At 47.7% G+C, this 21,692-nt stretch overlaps 1 protein-coding gene across 9 annotated transcripts in view; it reads left to right on the top strand.

Annotated features, from left to right (window-relative positions):
- GPAT2 (glycerol-3-phosphate acyltransferase 2, mitochondrial) overlaps positions 1–21,692 on the top strand; it is a 1,263,238-nt gene that overhangs the window by 911,714 nt on the left and 329,832 nt on the right. For all 9 annotated transcript variants that reach the window (XM_085634201.1, XM_085634205.1, XM_085634208.1 and 6 more), the window contains 2 exons: positions 12,447–12,708; positions 13,439–13,587. In XM_085634201.1, coding sequence (XP_085490327.1) covers positions 12,447–12,708; positions 13,439–13,587 — 411 coding nt within the window. The remainder of the gene's footprint in view (positions 1–12,446; positions 12,709–13,438; positions 13,588–21,692) is intronic.

The raw sequence follows: 21,692 nt of genomic DNA, 5'->3' as shown, positions 1-21,692 counted from the left end.
AAAACGAGCCAAGGGGACTGCATTATAGTTAATTTTGATAATCCACGTACGGCGGATTACATTTGCCGTCGTGGTATGTGGCCTAAGTACGATGGAATAAAGGTGAGAAGGCTTTCCTCCTTTTATCCTCCTACAAACTATTGGGCCGACACCCCCGATAGGAATATGCCACAAATAAACAACTGGAATATAAGAAGGGAGTGGAGCGACTGGCCAGATTACGAGGGCAGAGACGCAGCTTTCTCTGTTGGCTGGAGAGGTTTACCACTCGCTAACAGATTTAGCTGTTTAGAGGAAGTGGATTGACCATCACCGGGTTCAGCACATGGCCCTGAGGTCATCGAACATGATAGTCCCAAATTATCCCAGTCCCTAGATAGTTTTGTCTCTGAAAACAGTATTGATTTTACCAAGACTGCTTCATCCCCGAAATTAATTGCTCAAGAAATTCCGCAGACCTCTGCTCTAAGCCCATGCTCCACTGTGATCACAGGGCACGGGAGCATACTGCCTATGCTCTCCACTGAGCTTGTGCCCCCCGATTTATTCACGCCCTCTGTTGTCCACCAAAGTGCCCAAAAAAATGTCGTCCACGATCTTCTTGGTACTCTAAAAATTCTAAGTTGGAATCTTGCTGGCATCCACAGGAAATTATGCCTTCCGGAGTGGAATGCCTTAGTAGAGGCACACACGATTTGTTTATTCCAAGAGACCTGGAGTTTAGAACCTTTATACCGGGTAGGTTATGTCACCTATTTTGTCCCTGCAGTTCTTGCTAGAAATGGGATAGGCCGTCCCTCTGGAGGCCTACTCATTTGGATAAGCATTGCTCTAAATCTTCGTATAGATGCAAAACAAATCAATTGTCCTGACATCCTAGGAATCTCCCTGAGAGGTCCCCAAAGGGGATTTATTCTTGATGTACTTAATGTATATGCTAGAGGTGCTAAGTGTGGCTCTACGTCTCCGACAGTGTCCATTCTTGACACGATATTGAGAGAAAATACAGTTGGAGCCCAAGTTCTGGTCGCGGGCGACTTTAATTGCACCTACGAGCCCCTTTTACAGGATGACACTTCTGACCCGGCTGAGGATGACGAAAGATGGGGCATCCCGTCTTTGGCCATCCCCCCGGTTAAAAAATGGTCTGCAACTGCGATCCAGTTGAATGCTTTAACGCTGGAGTTCGGCTTGAGAGCTGCCAATGGCCGCACACGCTCAGATCCTATGGGCGCGGCCACATTTAATAGAACTAACTGCACCTCAAGGATCGACTATATCATGTTAGATCTCTTTCTCTGGGGTTTTGTCCAGGATATGGTTGTTTTGTCTACCGTTGAAAGCGACCATAATTCGCTTTCCTTGTCCCTTAGGAATCCCTGGCCCAACGATAGGATTAAAACATCTCCTAAGGTAGTTAACAAAATCTTTGTCTCCTCTTGTGGGAGACGTTTGAAGTGGAGTTTGGTCTCCAAGGATGAAACCAAACTCAACACTATACACACACTGCTCATTGCCTCACAAATGGAGTTGGACAACAGTGACCCGGCCTTCTCGACCCCTGGCCGGGTCACTTCCATCTTTGAGGAAACCCTTAGGTCTATTGGGAATGTGTTTTCTAAAGAGGAGCATCTGGTCAAGAACAAGGTAACTAGGAACCCTAGGGGGAAACATGACTGGTATACATCTGCCTGTAGACATGCAAAATCACTCTTGATTAAGGCCATCAAAAGCAAAAATCAAGGAGTAATTCAGGGAGCTAGGACATTATACAAGAAAACCCTCGCAAGCGCTAGAAAGGAGTGGGAGCTTGAATATTGGTGTTCCTTAAAAGAGGCCAGCTTGGGGAAAGATTCAAGGCGTTTTTGGGATGCAATTAGAGCTAAAACTAGACCCGACAGCGATCTCATCACATGTAATATTACAAGTCAAGCATGGGTCGATCATTTTACGAAATTGTATGCTAGTCACACTGGGGATATGCTTAAAACTTCCCCCATAGCCACTTCTAATGATGATCTGGTGCGGGGGGTGGCGTTAGCAACTTCCGACCTCCCAATAAGAAGCGCAGACTATGAAATCGACACGTTAGGCACAATCACGACACTCAATGACTGGGGGGTAGATTTGGCAGATTCTGCTTTTTCGATCAAAGAAGTCGAGTATGCAATTGGTAACATTAGGCCCCAAAAAGCAGCCGGCTTAGATGGTATCCCCGGGGATCTGCTGCGTTCGGATATTCCGAATTGGGGCAAATTCATTTGCTGTTTGATCAATGCCATTAGTAGGGGAGCTCCTATTCCGGCATCGTGGAAAGGGGCGGAGGTCGTCCCTATTTTTAAAAAGGGGGCCAGGGACGACCCGTCTAACTATAGACCTATAAGCCTGCTGGATATAACCCAAAAGGTAGTCGGGAAGGTGCTGCTGGTCAGATTATCACAATGGATCGATGAAACCAATATCCTTTCCGACTACCAGGCAGGCTTTAGAACAGGCACTGGTACCATTGAACAGACATTTAGATTGTTACTAGTGTATTGGAAGGTGGTGGTCTTAGGCAAGGGCAGTCTTTATCTCGCATTCATCGATTTAAAGACTGCCTTTGATTTGGTACCCAGGGAGACCCTCTGGAGAGTTCTCGTTGACATGGGGGTACCCCACTATTTACTCTTGTTAATTGCAAGGTTGCATGAAAACAACTTTGCCCAGATTAGATGGGGCAGGGATGGAGAGAGAACTAGTAGAATCCCGGTAGAGAGAGGGGTCCGCCAGGGATGTGTTCTAGCCCCCACCCTTTTTTCCTTATATGTGAACGGTGTGGTTGAGCATCTGCTGAACGATCCTTCAGACGAACCATCCCTGGCAGGGGAACGTATCCCTACCCTCCTCTTCGCAGACGACACCCTTTTACTCTCCAAATCCCCTATGGGCCTCCAAAAATTATTAAATAACTTCCAACTCTTTTGCGCTAAACGGGGCCTGGTAATCAACACTGACAAAACGAAATATCTTGTGATGAACCCCCCCAAAAAACTTGTGCGCCCTTTGAAATTAAATGCCGTACCTTTGGGGAGGGTGGATGTGTTTGATTACCTAGGGATCCGCTTATCTCATAATATGCAATGGGCCCCCCACTTATGCAAGATGTTGCTAGCCCACAAGAGGGTAACAGGGGCCCTACTGAAGGAACAGCGCTCTTGTGCTATTAGACCTATAGCCCCTGTTATGGAAATCTATGCAGCAAGGGCAGTCAGCTCTGCTCTTTACGGGGCTGAGCTGTGGGGTTCATGCAATATTAGCGAGTTGTCAAGAGCTGAGAGAAAGTTTTGTAGGGCCATCATGTCACTCCCTCAAGGTACTCCCACGACTCCACTGATGCTCGATCTAGGATGTCGCCCTATTGATGACCTGGCGAAACTTCGCCCTCTACTGCTATGGGCCCGACTTTGGCGAGTCCCGGAACTAGCTAAATATGCCAAAGGCCTCTCCGAAGTTATGTCACTCCCTGGATGGCACAAGATAAAGTGGCTGAGCGACATGAAAATCCTCTTGTGCAATCTGGGGCTAAGCGCAGCATGGGAAAACAGGTCTTCCCCCCCGAAAGCTACGCTTAAGTCTCTATATTGGAATTGGATTGCGACCCAACGAAACACGAACTGTACATTGGGTAGACTCACGGAGGACTTTCTGGAATTCAAGGAACAGCCGATCCGGGAACTGTATCTTGACATTATTGAGAGACCTTTTGATAGATCTCTTTACTTTAAATTTAGGACCGGGACTCTCCCACTTTATGTTTTTACTTCCCGGTGGAATCCCCCTGCCCAGACCACTGAATTTTGTCCTTTTTGTATATCTAGACAAGAGTCTGTGGCCCACTTTTTATTTGAATGCCCACAGTATGTATACCCAAGAAGAAGATGGCTTAAGCAATTGTGCCGTTCCTTAGGTACTAGGCACTACATTGAGGCGTTACGTATTTTAATGTCTGACTCCCGCCCTCTGTATGCTTGCGCCCTATCAAAATTTCTATCTTGGGCATGGCGCATCAGAAGCAAAAGGCTTAAAGAAATTGTTTAATCCGTTCTTAACATCTATTTATGATATGTCTTTCTCTTATTGAAAAATTTGGATTTTAACCTAAATGAATTTAAACTCTTTTTTAATTGTAAAGCTTTTATGATATGTTTTTATCGAAATAAAGCCTTTGACCTTGACCTTGACCTTCGTAGAAGCTCCCTTTCGTCAGAGCTATCCTAAAACTGTGCTGTTTTGGGCCATCTCTTCTCCTCTACAAGTCCTGGAAATTCGGTCTGTGATATTGATGTTTCAACCTGCAGCTTGGGTCTCAGTCAGCTGAGCTCTGAGGCTTCTTGGTCACCTGCATCCTGCTTGTGGACCACACCAGTTGGCATATATGGGCTCTGCAGAGGATTTTAAAGTCTCAGTTGGCTCACCAGCAAGAAAATCTGTCAGCTCAATCAATCAGTCAGAATATTTGTAAAGCGCACTACTCACCCGTGAGGGTCTCAAGGCGCTGGGGAAGGGGAGGGGTGTTGCTACTGCTCGAATAGCCAGGTCTTGAGTAGCCTCCTGAAGGTTAGTAGATCCTGGGTCTGCCGTAGGAGGATGGGGTGGGTGTTCCAGGTCTTTGCGGCGAGGTGGGAGAACGATCTGCCGACGGTGGTTGCTCTTCGGATGCGCGGGATGGTGGCGAGGTCGAGGTCGGCGGAGCGGAGCTGACGGTTCGGGATGTAGAAGGTGAGTCATCTGTTGAGGTATGCCGGTCCGGTGTTGTGGAGTGCCTTGTGTGCGTGGGTGAGGAGCTTGAAGGTGATCCTCTTGTTGACGGGAAGCCAGTGCAGGTCTCTCAGGTGGGGTGTGATGTGGCAGCGAATGTCGAGGATCGGGCGTGCAGAGGCGTTCTGTATGCGTTGTAGTTGTTTCAGGAGTTTGGCCGAGGATCCTGCGTAGAGGGCGTTTCCGTAGTCCAACCTGCTACTGACGAGGGCCTGGGTGACTGTTCTTCTAGTTTCGGTGGGGATCCACCTGTAGATCTTGCGGAGCATGCGGAGGGTGTTGAAGCAGGAGGACGATGCCATTCAAGTGTCGGAGGAGACTGCAAAAGACCTGCAGTAGTGGCTACTCAACCACAGTTGAACCAACATGAGGCCTCTCTATCCCATCCAGAGCTTACCGTCTTGATGGATGTATCCTTACTAGGTTGGGTCATTGGGGAGAGGTGGAGACCAGAGGACTCTGTTCTACAGCAGAAACTTGTCTCTACATCAATCTGTTGAAGTTACGAGCGATTCTCCTGGCTCTTATGTCTTTCCTTTCAATGCTCTAAGGGGCATGCATACAGGTGCTCATGGACAACACAGCCACCATGTGGTATTGCAACAAACAGGGCTGCATTGAGCCATGGGTTCTGTACTTAAAAGCTCTGCAACTTTGGAAGTGGCTGAAAAATCAGGTCATATCTCTGATTGTCCAACACCTGGCAGAATCCTAAAACACAGCTTACATGTCTGTGCGTGGAGGTTGAGCACTGGCAGCTGATGGAATACGATCTTCCTCCTGAAATGGTTGCTGTAATCCTAACAGCCAGGCGTCCTTCCACTTAAAACGTTTATGTAGGCTGCAGGGAGAAGTTTTTGGTGTGGGATTCCTCTCATCATATCTACTGTTATAAGTCTCCCTTTCAAGGCCTTGCTGTGGCCACAGTTAAAGGTTACTTAGTGGTCCGTTGAACCTTTTTACATTTAACAGATTAACCACCTCTCTTTAAATCACCCGCTGTGTTGCGTTTCTTTATGGGGCTGATCATATTTTCCCTCCTGTCCCATTTGTGATGCCACAATGAGTTTGAAAACAGTGTTCCTCACTGCTGTTACATCTGCAAGGCAAGCGAGTGAACTTTAGCCTTTGTCATTGAAGCCTCCTTATGTCTCGTTCTTTCCTGACAAACTGGTCCTCCAAACAAGGACAGCATTCCTTGCAAAGGTAGCCACACCCATTCATAGAGAACAGTCTATTACTTTGTCTTCTTTTTATGCAACACCTCATCCTTCCAAGGATTAAGAGAGGTTACATCTCTTTAATCCCAAAAAGGCCCTTAGTTTTTATATTGAGAGGACCACAGAAATCCAACAAGATGACCACATTTTTATCGGTTTTTATGGAGCTAAAAAAGGCAAAGATGTACAAAAGAGGACCATCCCTAGATGGACTGTCTTATTGTAGCAAAATGGGTTCTGCCCATTTAACCTGCCTGGATTTTGCACTTTTGGATCACCTGGTTTTTGACTTTTTACTGTGGGTCAGCCTCACAACTGGTGTCTCACCCATGGTAATCACATGGTAAATGGACTCGAGGGTTCACCTTTTTGATATGGTTGCTGTGATGCAGCAAGGGGATGGGGCATTTAGCTGGTTACGCTGGAACACTTGTGACGGCTACGCAAGAGACTACTGTTGTGCGCAGCCCAGTAACTGCGCACAGGTAGCCTGGTGCAGAGGGGGCCCTGTAGGAATAGATATTGACCTGGTTAGACCTTATAATATTGGTGCACACTCATAGGGGAAACGAATATGGTTTACTATTTTGTCTGCAGAGGCACTTTATGCTATATACAGGGAGAAATCTGCCTCAAAGTGCAGTTTTGCTTCCCTTTGGCCTACAAAGTCCAAGAAGATATCAAACTGGGGTGAACAGTGTTCACCCAGTTTAATTATACAAGTTCCAGGCAGCTATAAGTACACCCTATGGGTGGTCCAGAATTTGTATATTTCGCTCAGATCAGGGCCCAGGCCTTTTTCTAACCTGCTGGGCCAAGTTAATTACCCCGCTCCCCAGCATAAGGAACAAAGGCCTCCCCACAGAAAGGGAGCCATTAATAGTGCTCCACTCAGCTCCTGAGGAGTAAGGGGGTGGGAAAGAAAATCCATACCCATCAGGGGTTCCAGTCCTGCCCTACCTTGACGACTGGCTGCTGAAGGTTGGCCTGCCCCAAGCAGTTGTTACCCACCTAGACTGTGGCGAACCTCCTGCATTTGCAGAGTTTTACTCACAACGTGCCAAAGTCACACCTGACTCTCTCTCAAACGCTCCCTTTTATCTGAGCCATTCTGGCATATCTTCCTGAATGGCAAGTCCAGGTTATTCAGAGGTACTACCCCCTATCCTAGATTCGGTGAAACTGACTCTGTGGCTGCTGGGCCTAAAAGCCTCCTGAATTCTGCCGGTAACACATGAATATGCGGGCTCTTTGGCGGGACCTGAAGTCTGAGTGGGCGCAGCATCAGGGAAATCTCTCCAATCAGTTCCAGATATTGCAGGGAATTGCAAAATATCTGCAGTGAAAGCTGACAAACCGCAATTGAGTCAGGCAGACCCCTATCACTTCCCCTCCCGGAGTCCACAGTTGTGTCACATGCATCACTGATAGGTTGGGGCAGCCATCTGGGGATGTGGACATCAGAGGACTCTGTTTTCCATAGGAGTCTCAGCTCCGCATGAACCTTTTGGAGTTTAGAGTGATCCACTTGGCATTGAAAGCCTTCCTCCTTTCCATCAAGGGAAGACTAGTGCAGGTGTTCACAGAAAACATCACCGCCATGTGGTACTGCAACAGACAGGGCAGGGTGGGGTTGTGGAGTCTGTGCCAGGAGGCTCAGTGCCTCTGGACATGGCTGGATCTTCAGGACATGTTCCTGGTTGTGCAACCCTTGGTGTGCTTTCTGATTCCCAGGACAGATGAACAGAGCGATCAATGCCTCACAAGTCACAAATGGTGTCTCCATCTGGAAGTGGTGCAAGGTCTCTTCTGTGACTGGGAGATCCTTGATTAGATCTATTTGCCACTGCCTAGAACATGCAATGGCAGTGCTTCTGTGCCCTGGAATTTCCAAGGCGGCTCTTGCTCGGAGACCCATTTAATCTCAAATGGCGTTTTTGCCTTCTGTACGCTGTTCTACCAATTCCACTCCTGCCCAGAGTTCTCAAGAAGATCAGGAATGACCAGGCCCAAGTCTTTTATTATGGCTCCGGATTGGGCACAGAGAATATGGTGTCCTGAACTCCTGAGCATGAGCATCAGTTCTCCGATCAGGCTGCCCCTTTGAGAGGATCTCCTGTCACAGCAACAGGGTAGAGTCCTGAACCTTTGCACGCTTCACCTTCATGCATGGCGATTGAGAAGCAGCGGACAGTCTTTGACCTGCTAAGTCATTCTGGCAACCAGTCGTCCCTCATCTAAGACCGTATGTGCCTACTGTTGGGACAGGTTTGTAGCTTGGTGCACTGCCAAACATATTAATAATCTCTCTGCACCCTTATCTGACCCTTATCTTTGTTTTATCTATAGCCGAGAGGTATGTTTCAGCCATATGGTCTTATCTTATGGTATTTTGCTTTTGCCAGATCAGCCTTCCCTGTTAAAGTCACCAGTTGTGACACTTTTCCTGAAAGGACTTCAGAATGTGTTTCCTCCGAAACCCTTCATTATCCTACAATGGAACCTTCATTTAGTTTTAAAAAATTTTAAGTGTTCCCCCTTCGAGGCCAATAATAGTTGCTCTCTACGTCCATCAAACAGCATCATCTTAGTGGCAATTACATTAGCCAGGAGGGTTGTCGAGCTTCAGGTGCTCTCTGTGCACCCTACATACACTAACTTCTTTCCAGAAAAGCTGGTTCTCCGCATGTGTGCCCCTTTCCTACCAATGGTGACGATGATCCATGTCTGTCAGATCACTCTTCCGACCTTTCCTCTGCCTCACCCTTCTAACAAGAAGGAGAAACTCCACTGAGACAATGAAAGGGAAAGCCATGCAGAAATGAACCATCCGCAAATTATTGTGCTCTTCATTAAGATCTGCAACGCATTGGCCAGTAAGCAACTCCCTGAGGGCTTGCGGGCTACTCCCTCCAGAGCCAAGACTGTGACCACTGCATTAGCTCGTGGAGCCTCTGCCTGGACATCTGTCAGGCTGCTATGTGGGCATGTCTACACACGTTTACAAAACACCACTGCCTTGACAGTCAGGTCCATCGTGACGGGCACTTTACCTGTTCTGTCCTCCAAGACTTCTTGATCTTCCTCTGTTCGCAGACCCACCTCTGGGGAGGTACTGTTTGAGGATCTATTCTGAGGTAAGGAATCTGCGGCTAGAAGTCACTAGCAGATGAGCAAGCTACTTACCTTTGGTAACGTCTTCTCTGGCAGAGAAACTTTCTAGCCGTATATTCCTTACTGACCCTCCCATCTTCCCCGCTATTGTGAATGGGTTCTTTCTATCTAAAAGGCCCTTCTGGAACCTTAGTGTCTGCTAACTGGTACATTGGCTTTTTTAAACATGGCTCTGTGCTTCTCGCGTGGAAATGTCTCAAAAAGAAACTTATGTCAGTGCGCTGGGGTGGCGCCTCTATAGGCACCGTAGACATCACTTCTCTTACAGACAGCGCTGAAGTGGAGCTGATCAACTCCACCTACTGACATGCAGAGGTACTACTCAAGATTTTCCAGATCCAGTTTAACACCTGGGGAATATTCTAAGCTAAGAAATCTGCATCTAGATAGAGTCTCTAACAGATAAGGCATTACCGAAGGGAAGTAACTTGTCCTTTAATGGTGCTTTCTTAAGACTCCATGTCTTTTGGCACAGACAGACTTGTGAGGAAGCAGGCTTTTTGTAGGCTTCACCAGATTTATTACCCCAATTGTGACTAATATGCACTAGTGCAATGGCTTTGAAATGCCCTGAGCCCTGCTAATAGGACTCATAGGATGTGCTCTGAGTACATAGGTGATTGGCTTATACCCAATTAGCATGGCTTACGTTACTTGTAAGTCTCTAGTATATAGTAGCAGGGGTACCTAGGGACTGTAAGGTAGTGTCACTCGTGGACTGCAGCATTAGTTGTGTCACCACGAGTTAGACAAAGTAAAACATGCCTCCCAGACTGACACTGTAAACTGGTAGAGCAATTTTAACTGCTAACTCAACTTTGACATTTAAGGTAATTGCAAAGTCTAAACCTCCCTCTGTAATATATGTGTCACCCCTACAGCAGGCCTTTCAATTCCTAAGGCAGGGTGCAATATATCACAAAGTGAAACATGTATTTTACATGTTCTAACAATAAAAACTTGCCATTGTTGTTTTTACTATGATAGAGTTTGGTAGCCCCATTGTCGAGTACGGAGTTACATGCTGACAACTCAGTTTTGCTAACTTCTGAATTGGACTACCAAAGTTGGTACTTCAAGGTATCAAACGACTCACTACATTAAGCCCGACTTAATGCCTAAGTCAAACATTTTTGAAAGTTGACACTCTGTTGCTCAGTTTTTCAGTAGCCATTTTCTGAGGCGTGCCATGAGACATCCCTCTGCCGTCATGGGGAGACATGTTAACAATAGAGGCTTCTACTGGGGGAGATGCTACCTCATCCTGGCAGAAAGCCTCATGTGGTGTTGGCCCAAAAGATGCGCTGCAAAGTGGAAGTCCTCTTTGAAGGACAAGTAGTGCACAAACACAAGAAGGGCTGCTCTATTGTTTAGGTGAACAGACTGGCAGCGGGGACAGATAGAGAACACTGACAAAATCGATATTTTCATGGGTATATAGCCCACAGGTAGTCACTAGGGTGGGCTATTCCGCTCCTCACACCAAGAGAGGGGTCGGACATCTTAGGAGTGGCAGAATAGAGCACTCTGGGATTGCTAGATGCCACCCTTCACAGGAAGTTGTCATCAGGCAGAATGGAACCTAGTAGTCTATTGGCTCATGACCACGAGCTCTCCTTAGAGCACTTTCTGTGATTAAAATGGGCAACACTAGCATCCAGAACTCTGATATCGCTTTATTGGATGAAGAGAACCAAAAGACTGCCCTGCTGACCCTGGAACTGGCTAACAAGAGGCTGAACTGTAGTTGGACTGCACCTACCGCTCCCTAGGCTAGCGAATGAAAGGACTGTGCCTGATGTGTCCTGCTCATGGTGAAGCTGTCCCCTGAGCCCAAGCAGAAGCAGAGACTCCAAAAGTCAGTTGACTGACTTCTGTTTCCAGCACAGGGCCACAAAAGCTGAAAATGCCTGCTGTGATGAGTTGGTATCCCAGATCGCCCCTCCTTACCCCAGGGCAGCCCAAGAAACACAGACCAGAAGCTCTAAAGGTGCACCAGAGTCTGCTGGACCCGGGAGATTCATCGGGGTGCATTTGCTATGCCCAGAAGGAGAGATACAGACAAAAGAAGAAAAACGCTCAAATCGATGTGCCGTGTGACTGGTAGCCCAGCCATGACTGGATGTCTGATGACCCGTGGAGGACTTCGTGGGATGTTGACCCCTGTGGCCAAAATCACCTCACCAGGACCGTGGACCAAGGAGTAGACCCAGGAAGACTTCCGTCGACTGCACAGCATCTTCAATATCCTTTACCAACTTCAGCATCCTGTAGCCCTTGCATCAGGATCACTTTATACAAGCTCAATGGCAACGAGCCACTAATGCTTGAACTGGACTGAAGACTGCTTTTCTTGAGGAGATACGTGTTTTGTTGGACCTTGCTTGACCCCTTGACTGGCTCCCTGCCAGAATTAGTCTCCCAAAGAATCCCTAAGAAGCGGCTTAGTAACCTGCAGATGTTTTTCTTGAAAAAGTATTGAAGTGTCAAATTTATTGAATTTGCCAAAGCTTGTTCTCAGTTAAGTGAAAAGTCCTGGTTTCTTGCTTCTTGTAAAATCTAGATCTCTGGAATCCTCCGGTGGATCTTTTTCATTTTGATATTCATAAATATCGACAAATATACTTTATATTTATAAATTGGTGTTGAAATTCTTGAGTATCAAGATTATTTCTTCTTCAATTGTTTTGGTGCTGTATAAATGCTTTACTCTTGTTAAGTCTTATTCCACAGAGTCACAGCTGCCGAGGGTAGAGCTAAGCTTTAACAAACTAAACCTGACTGGTCCTAAAGGGGTTTGTAGTGTATTACATGGTGAATTCACACAACCACACCATAGACTACACCTCGTGTCCTCACAGGAGTACAGAAAGAACATTTCACCAACGCAGACAGGTGACATATATGTATTTATTCTGGTTCCAGCATCACATCCGCACAAGACAGAGTGGCAGAAGGGGGCACACGTCCGCATAACTCCACCTGCTGGCGCTGTAGGGAATTGCTATGCAAAATTGTTCATATCCAATCTGACGCAGGGAGGAGTTCAACAGGTGAGGAATCTGCTGTTAGATATCTTTACTAGAAAAGGTGTTAACCAAAGTAAGTAACTTGTTCTTTTAGCTGTTTAATAATTGATATTGCTGTAGTGCTGATTGTTAATTCGTGTGTGTGTGTGTGTGTGTTTGTTTCTAATGGGTAATGAGGGTTCCCTTGTTTGCATTTTAAATGTTGATGTCTCGTCTCTTACAGGGCGTATTTCTTTCTCGTCTGGTAAATGATTTCTCTCATCTGATTGATGAGATTCTTTTCCGAAATTTCGATGTGGGATTCTCAGGGCAGAGACCGAATCTGGTGCTGCATGCCCTGTCTCTTCTGCGGCGCAGCGTCTCCCTTTACGGTCTCTCACCGGGGGATGTCTTTGTACTTCCGAAGGATTGTGAGGCGGCAGTGGGTGAGCTGAGCCTGCACAGTGCTACAATCCTCCCCGTCTTTGCCAGTGAGGCGGTGGCCGGTGAGTATCCAGCTTCCAGGGAGGAGTGCATTTTGAGCCCATGTAAAAAGTATATTTCTGACATATAAAAATGTTTTAGGAATAGAGACCACGGGGAATTTGGGATCTCATATAGAATCGCCATCTTCTACAGAGACCCAGTGCCTCCCAAGAGGTGTGACTCTGAAAGCAGTCCTATCCTAAGCCAGCAGGAATCACTGTAAAGAGAAAGGGTAGTAAACTGGTACAACTCTGCTCATCAGTTACACGGTTTCTTCACGAGATGGCTTAACGCCACCAGTGGATGCCACTTAGAGGACTGCTTTGATCTCTCCACAACGCCATTTTTGATACTTGTGTGCACTAAAGTGAAGCAGTGATGTTCAGAACGGACTGCTCTCCCACAGCAATAACAAATTCGTTTATGCATTTTCAGTTGAATTAATAAAAACCTATCTCCAATCCAAACGATGCTAATTTGAGTTTGCCTAAGAATGAGAGCTGTTTAGATGGGGTGAAAGTCGCCTTGGAGATAGGAAAGCCTTTCTCATTCACTGGCTCCCCTTCCCCTTGCCTAGTTTTTCACTCCTCTCCTTGTTTCCATTTATATGCTCTCCCTGTTCCATTCCATAGCCTGTCTCAGTTTATTTGTTTACATTCTTCTTTACTTTGTTTCTGTCCATCCAAACTCCGGATGTCCCTCTCTCCCTTCCTTCCTGTGCATCTTACTAGCCTTTGTTTCTTCTTGCAGCTTGTGCTGTAAATGCCCTCGTCACAGAGATGGCTGCTTTCATCGATTGTGTAGAATTGCATTCGGAGATTCTACTTGGTCAGGAGGAAATCAACGATAAAGCTCTGTGCCTGTGCCACCTTCTGCCCTCCGATGTTCTTCTGATGATGGTAACTGACCTTTACTTTAACATATCGCTGTCTATATTTTCCGTCTTTGTTGTCTCAGCATCCTATCTGTTATGTGTGGCATCCTGCAAGGGATACAACTGACAGTGAATCTACTTCCTGCAGCATCCTGTCTGTTACTTCCTGCTGCCTGCAGTTGATACAATGCCACTCCAACCTTATAATATCCCCTCGCTCTGAGCCTTGACCTTAACCATAGCCCCAATGTCCGAACCTCAGTCAATGTAGGTTGGCAATATAGATGATTCTATTTGTAGAAGTGAACTATGTTGTATGACAATATAATGACTTCGATGTTCAAGAACATTGATGTGAATTCCCCCTTTGATTGGAGCTTCCTCTCTGCAAAACGTTATCAGCAGTATCGATCTACTTGGTGCTCATTGTGACTGCCAACCCCTTTTATATCCTTCCTGTAACTACCAGCGTCTGGGGGCAACTCTGTCTCCCCCTATGACTCGCTGTCTGCTAATGTGGTTATTTCTTTGGTAAATATACTCTTATTTCTCTCATGGTCTCCAGAGTTCCCACGCAATTTGCAACTTTTATGTCGACTTGATGTCGTTCTTTCCCAGCAGGCTAACATATCTATGAGTTTACCATCCAAATTGATGATGAAAATACATAATCACTGTTGATTCATAAAACACTGGCAATATTTGAAAACAGTTTATGTAACCAAAACGATAAGGCAAAACTAATAACGCCTTTAGTGTTTTGGTATTTCAAATATTTGGCCAAAAATATTTCATGTACAGATTTGCTTCTAAAGGTCATCAAATAAAGAACAAACAGATGGGACATAGTCAAGAGCCATGGATCCTAGGCCCAAACAGTTTACAATTGTCTTCAAAATAAGAAACATTGATGCAGTTTCCTAAGCGTCCATCCAAGGGAAGGCACCTTAAATGCAAATAAGAAAAACAAATCAATATACATAGTTGTTTCTTTTCTGCCTGAAGATAGTGAGGTGTCGTAAATTTTTAAACAAAAGAAAATACCCTTGAAATGGGTAAACTTAATTTGCACATTTGTGTTACTCTGGTTTTCAAAATGGTTTAATTTGCTTATTCAGTACTTAATCTTGAGCAAGGTCTAATTCTGCTAGCTCGTGCTCGAAATTTGCATTAAATTAATATTTAAATTTTCGTAGTTTTGAGCTGAACAAGCCCTCCTGCATGGTACTGAATGTGCACCCTTGCCCAGAGTATACCAACAGCATGTAGAACTGGAACCGTGGTTACCAACTTGGTCATGCGGCATTCACGGATCACGTGTGCTTGCCAAGGCTGAGTCCTTCCATGAGGGACTGCAGCATACCATAGACCAAGAGAGCACCTAAAGCATTTCCCTCAGAATGGGTTAGGCTACTGCCCTTTGCAAGAATTGCAGAATACAAGCAGGCTGGTGGCAACATACCTGTTTGGTGAACTGCAGAATGGGTGGGCTGTATCCCATGTCATAGAAGTGGAGCCTGCCCATCCACTTGGTCGAAGTTCCATGGCTGTATTCGCAACTCACTTAGCTTACATGGGAGGAATGTAGCGCTGTGACGCATGCAATAAAGACTGCATGTATGTGTGCCTGTGCGAATACATAACATGTAGGACCGTGGGTTCCATTTTGGGAAGCCAAGGCCCTAGAAAATTCTAAGTTGGAGCTGTGGGCTGCAGACCCAGGGAGGAGATATGGATTGTTGACATTCCTGGGGCTAGGGGAGAGCTACAATGGGAGGGGAGGGGATCCAAGCATCCCCTGTACACATCAATGCTGTCTTATGAATCTGAAAGAAATACGTAGTGATAGATTCCTTATCTTAGAATTATCCCAGGCGTCAAGCTGGATCCGGAAAGTTTTCGTCAGTAGTACCCCCGCGCGTCGGAAGGTGGCATTGTGCAGCTCCGCGTCCGTCGTGGTCACCGAGATGACATCGCGGCAGCTACTTAGACGCCGCCCTTGCACGCTGACGTCAGTTCTTTCTTTTTCCGCTCCAGCAAGTGAAGATCCGGAGAGAGCGGTACCCCCAGTTACTTTTTGACTGAGTTTTTCGAGGCCTTTTTGTCTCTTCTTTTCGAGTCGATCTACTCCTGGTGCCATAGGGATGCCCGGTTTCAAGTCCTGCGGAGACCATCATCGAATGATGTCGGTGATGTACCCGCACCGCGTTTCTCTACTGACTGGTGCATGACCACGACTGCCGGGCCATGGCGCCAAAGACTTTGCGGAAGCGGTCCTGATCATTGCTTGAAGTCCGGCAGTTGGCTCCGCGCCGCTCAAGGTCCCTGTCCCGTGGGAGGTCGAGGGACCGGTCGCGGACCCATCACCATCTTCTTTGAGATCGAAGTCTTCGCACTCGGGTCAGGTAAGGCGAAGCATCACAAGAAGTCGAAGAAGCGCCATCGCTCACCGACATCCATTCGCGCGACACGGCTGAGGGTGCGGGTGCGGCCTCCCCCGTGGCTCCAGCGGAGCCTGCGGTGTCGCCATCGGCCTACCCGCCCTTCCTGGGTCCGTCGGCGACTTCGGCCCAGCTGCAGGAATTTCAGTCAGCCATGGCCCGCCTCTTTGGGTCGTTGGGCCCCGCCAGCGTGCCTTCGAGCCCCACCGGCCCGACTGGGGGTCCACGCCCTTCACTGTCGGCGACTTCGGTTCCGGCATCGCTGTCGGCTCCGGCCCCGGCGCTGCAGGGCCCCCAAGGATCCAGGCCTGGATCCCGGTCGACGCCGGTTGATCTCATAACACCTCCGCCGACACCGGCACCACTCCCGACGTCGCCCGTGCCCCCGGACGACATCATCCCCGGTTCAGCCCTGACATGGACACTGCGCCGGAATGGCGTCACTCGATGCCGATAGGGCCTTTCTACCCCTATGTACAGCAGCCTCCGTATTTTCGGCCTGTTCCACTGCCTTTGGAGGAAGGGGAGGACTGGGAGGGGTCTGAGGACCCTCTCACAGCACAGTGTGAGTTTGACCCGGACTGGGTTGAGGATTTGGGGGATGCCACTGGTCTTGACACCTCTCCTGACCTTGGCATGCTAACTCCTCCTACCGTGGCTACGGAGGAGGGTGCAAGTTATGCTGTGGTGTTGCGTAGGGCGGCCGAGGCTCTCCACCTCGAACTCTGTACAGTGACCGTCAGGACTAACCTCCTGACAGAAGTGCTTCAGCCGGCGGCTACTTCTGCGGAGCCACTGCTGCCCTTTAATGATGCACTTTCAGACGTTCTTTTGGGCACCTGGTCCAGGCCCAACACAGGGGCTCCTGTAGATAGGAACGTGGCCTGACGCCATCGCCCGGCCCCCGGTGACCCCCTCTTTTTCTCCCAACACTCCACCCCTAAGAGCTTGGTTGTCCAAGCATCTATGTCCCAAAGCGCCTTCCCTACTGCACCTCCGGATAGAGAATCCAAGAGACTGGAACAATTTGGGAAGAAGATTTTTTCTTCTGCCAGTTCAGGGCTGCGGTCTGTGAACACCGCTTGCCTCTTGGGCTGTTATTCCCACTCTGTGTGGGATATGGTGGTGCAGGTGCTGCCTCAGTGTCCGGAGGAGGCCCGGACAGTGCTCTCCAAAGCTATTGCGGAAGGGAGAGATGCGGCAAAGTTCACAATACGATGTGGCCTTGACACTGCCGACTCGCTGGGCAGGGCGATTTCCACAACGGTGGTGTTCCACCGTCACGCCTGGCTGAGGACTACTGGCTTCTCGGGGGATGTCCAGAACACTCTGATGGACATGCCCTTTGATGCCATTCGCCTTTTTGGCAAAAAGGCAGATAGTGCGTTGGAGCGTTTTAAGGACTCGCGGGCTACGGCCAAGTCCTTGGGCCTTTCGGCCACCCGGCCTCCTCCGCCTTTTGCTTTTCGCTCCTTTCGTGGCCACGGAAGGGGCGCCCCAACACATTCTCTTCAGAGCCACAGGCCGCAGCAGTAACAGTCTCCGCGTGGCCGTGGGACCCGCAAGGGCCAGGATCAGGGGGCCAGCAGGCGGGTCAGTCCCCCTCCACCCCGGCCACCACTGCCTCCAAACCTTCCTAGTCCGGTTTTTCAGGCCCATCAAACGCCAGTGGGCGGCAGGATTCACTATTACCTCCCCCACTGGCGCACCATGACTACGGACAGGTGGGTTTTACAAATAGTCCGAAGGGGCTACTCCCTCCCCTTCAAGACTATCCCTCCAGCCATGCCACCCCAGTACCACCGTATGTCAGGGATCACTTTGTGGAAATCGCAGATAATCTCTGTTAGCATGAGCTGGAGCCATTTTGGTTGTGGCATCCATTTTTGTTAGCCATGTGATTCTCCCTCCTTCACTGTTGCTTGCCTTTCTATTGTGCTTGAGTCATCAACTGTAGTTAACTTCTTCAGTGCTGAGCCAGAGCACTGTGTAAGCTCAGAAAGGCTTGTAGCTGCTAGAATGCACCTGTCTTAGAATGTAACTGTCAGGCTATTTCGACTGATGTAAGCAGTTCTATTTCCCCTCCCACTTTGCTGACTAACTAATATTTGCCTGCACATGTTAGTCAATAGCTATTCCTGTGTATACCTGTACCTCCCATTTGAGTCTCCATGCTTACTCAGCTGTAAACTGGGTATATAAGCACCATGGTTTCTGTATTCTATGGACTACCTCCTACAGTGCCCGAGGGTGCTGTATTGATGTAGTCCCACTCATGAGAGATTAATAAACTTGTTATTTGATATTCCAGCTTCCGTGCCAGTCTCTACTTTGTTGGTTTAAAGAACCAGTGGACAGATAAGGGTGAACCCCTGCACCGGTGGGCCCTTAAAAAGGCAAATTTTCACAACTTGGCACTTCTCCAACAGAAAGTTGTGGCCCTCTTGGCCAAGGGGGCCATCTAGCGCGTTCCTGCGCCAGAAGTAGGTCGTGGTTGCAGGGCCGAACTGATAATTCCGGGCACCGGGTAATCCCCCGGTAGGCTGGATGGGGTGGGGGCTGTTTTTTTGACAGGGGCCCTGTTTTGTTTTCGGTCCGTGACGTGAGTCGGAGAGAGACAGAAAGCATTTCAGTGTGGTGGTCCGCATCACCGCACTGAAATGCTAAGTCACACATAATAGCGCCTCCTGAGCTGTCAAGGAGTGCTAGTAATCACTATAACAAAGCACTTAAACTGGAGTGGCAGCGCGCTGCGCCTGCTGCGCCAGAGGGGGGTGCTGGCTCAGAGTCTGCAGATCTAGCAGCTTCTAATCTGGTTATAATCATGTATCAATTTTTTATAAGGATCATCACCGCCCCTTCACTGTGCAGCGCGGCACCATATTTCAATACATTCACTGCTGAAAGGAGTCTGTGTGCCCAATTACTACTGCAGACAGAATCAACCTGGTGGGGTTTGTGACACACAACAGTCTGAGGCAGATTTGACATCACGTCCTGCTGCCGGCCGCGGCTGTGTGATGAGCAACCACTTAATTAATACAGTTTTGGCAATAGCAGTGCTGCTCGCCGTACCGCGTTATGGTAAAGCTGCATGCCGGGTCGGCGGCCCTGGATTAATACAGGTAGTGTGCTGTTGACATTTGTGTCAACTAGTTTGACTTAAGTTTGCTGCCCTAACCTTCTCCAGGCACTTGTGCAGTGAGTGCAGGTCTGTGCACTCAACATTCGCTGAAATTTGTTCCACTTCACTACAGAAACCAGATGGTGAAACTAGCAAGTCTATTTCTAATGCACAACCTCAATTGTCTGCCAGCTTGGCCCCAAAGCATCATCTGTAGTGTTCCACTCCGCCCCTTAGAGAGACTTGTGTGACATGCAGAGATGCAAAATGATATGAACCCCTAACCCATGTATGATACCTGTCTGTCCTTAATGCAGGGGGACGTGTCAATCTTCTCTTTGTGAGGGTTCATTATAAGGAAATTGGCATGTTGTGTGCCACCACTCAGGCAGGGACGTTACATAGGCCCCCGCAGCTCCCGCGTTGCGGGGGGGGGGGGGGGGAGGGGGGGCCGAGCTCAAGGGCCCCCCTGAGAGAAGAGCAGTGCGGCGGAGGGGTGGTCTAAAGGGCCATGACCTTGACATATCACAAGGTGGAATCTTGTCTCCAGCTTTCTTGTACGCACCCAGCGTGATGAACAACTGAAAAGGAAAAGAAGGTGTGGGCATCACTACATTTTTCCCCATACTCAGAAGAAAATGCAGTGTTGCTTGTGAACCAAATGGCATCTCAAGAACTATTTTACTTTTTATAAATGACTAATGTTTGAGTTCTCTGCCAGCCTTTCACTAAACCAGCAAATATATAAATGCAGTGCAGTGTTTTACGACAGTACTTCAAGCAGCTCGAAACGTGCATTTCTTTGTACTATGCAGCTTTCAGAAGTTTGGAACTAAGCAGTAACCAAGGAAATGTTACTGGCCTGAGTACAATTGGGCAGGATGGAAAATAGTTATAGTAAAGAGGGCATCAATTATGTGCCAATTTAAAGTCAAATTATGACGCCAAGTTAATTTAATTATGCAGCTAAATAGGCCAATTAAGCGGTATAATGCTGCGTATTCTGGGGCAGTATTAGTTTGCTACTTTGGTATTTTAATGTATATTAAAGCCTCTCAAGGCAAACTCAGGTTTCATCTCATTTGATAGCTGAATACAAAAAGAAAGCATTTGAAAGATGAACAGTTAAACCTTTCAAAGCGCCTGCCCATGCGTAACACTACAAGTGGCACTTAAAAAAAAATGTATAATCCATTGGAGTTAAAAGATGTTTTGTTGAACTCTGCATATTAGGCATCAGTTGGTGGATTATATACCAAATGTGGCAAATCCATCATTAAGCGGACATCACCAAAGAATCGCATAACTCTAGGGGCCCTTACTGTAGCTCCGTCTTTATTGAAATCCAGTTCTGGATAGATTTACAGTGAGGCTACATTAACAGATGGTGCTGCAGAGTATTTAAAAAATCTTTATCTCTTGCAAAATGAAATTTGTCCAGTTCTCTGCAACCCTGCCGTGCACACCCCTGAAAATGTAACAGGGTGATGCTAACATTGTTACACTTGGGAATTTAACGTCACTGAATTCATGGCAAAGGGGGCAGTAAGCTCCAGGATTGAAACAGATTTTTGAGTGCATAAGAGAAGTTTATCACAATATCATTTTCATACTCCTAGCCCAGTCGCAAGCAAAGAAATCAACAAATAGAGTTGTGTCACGCATGCGTTGAAGGTTGGGAGATTTTGCGCCGACACATTCATGTGTGTGTGTGTGTGCGCATCTCAATTCCAGATACTATTAATTAAGATAGTCCATGTACCGATCTATCATAAACTAATACATTCTGATGATACTAGCTCATCTACATTTTGACACAGAGAAGTTTTACAGGTAAATAAAACTTTCACACAAATGCATTTTTACGTGGTAATGCTTTCCCATGGCGAAAGAAACATATACAGGTACTTGCAAGCATATTTCAGGGGTCTCCTTTAGGACTTAAGGTGCTAGGGGGCCCTGGGATGTAACACAGGCCTCCGCATTGCGGGGGGGGGGGGCCCGAGTTCCAGGGGCCCCCTCTGCACACAGTACATTTGCTGACAGCAGGCTCCGTCTGGATCGTACTTTTAAAGTAACTCCCGATGCCACGCCTCATAAATAAACCGGCGCGTATGTGATGAAAGTTTGCGCGGCACGCAGCTGTTTGGTTTTCAGCCTCCGCCCTCCGGATGAAGCATAGGGTGGGGCAAGGCTGGGCCACTATTGTCATGCGCAGCGTAACCTGCACGTGAGGCTGCCGGTGGGTCCCAGGCAGTGAGACGGAGACCATAATTTAATAATTGCTGCCCGTGGTCTTCTGCAGCCTGCCCCTGCCAGCCATCCAAGCTGCAGGCCTCAGGTAAGCCAGTCAGAAACAACTAGCAGTGGATACCTATGCTTGCTCTACTTTTATGCATAGAGGCATTGGGTGCATTAATATCACAACAGACAAATTCATCTACCAGGGGTGGGGCCAGTCGCAAGTGGAGGCTGGGACCTGTATAACTGGAAGAGAAGAGTCATACAACGGTCTACTACCGTGTCCAGGTGTGTTTTTAAAACTGACTGTCAAAAGTAGTGAAA

The sequence above is a fragment of the Triturus cristatus genome, chromosome 11, assembly GCF_964204655.1.
Source record: "Triturus cristatus chromosome 11, aTriCri1.1, whole genome shotgun sequence".
Lineage (NCBI taxonomy): Eukaryota > Metazoa > Chordata > Amphibia > Caudata > Salamandridae > Triturus > Triturus cristatus.
This window is presented reverse-complemented; position numbering and strand designations above follow the sequence as displayed.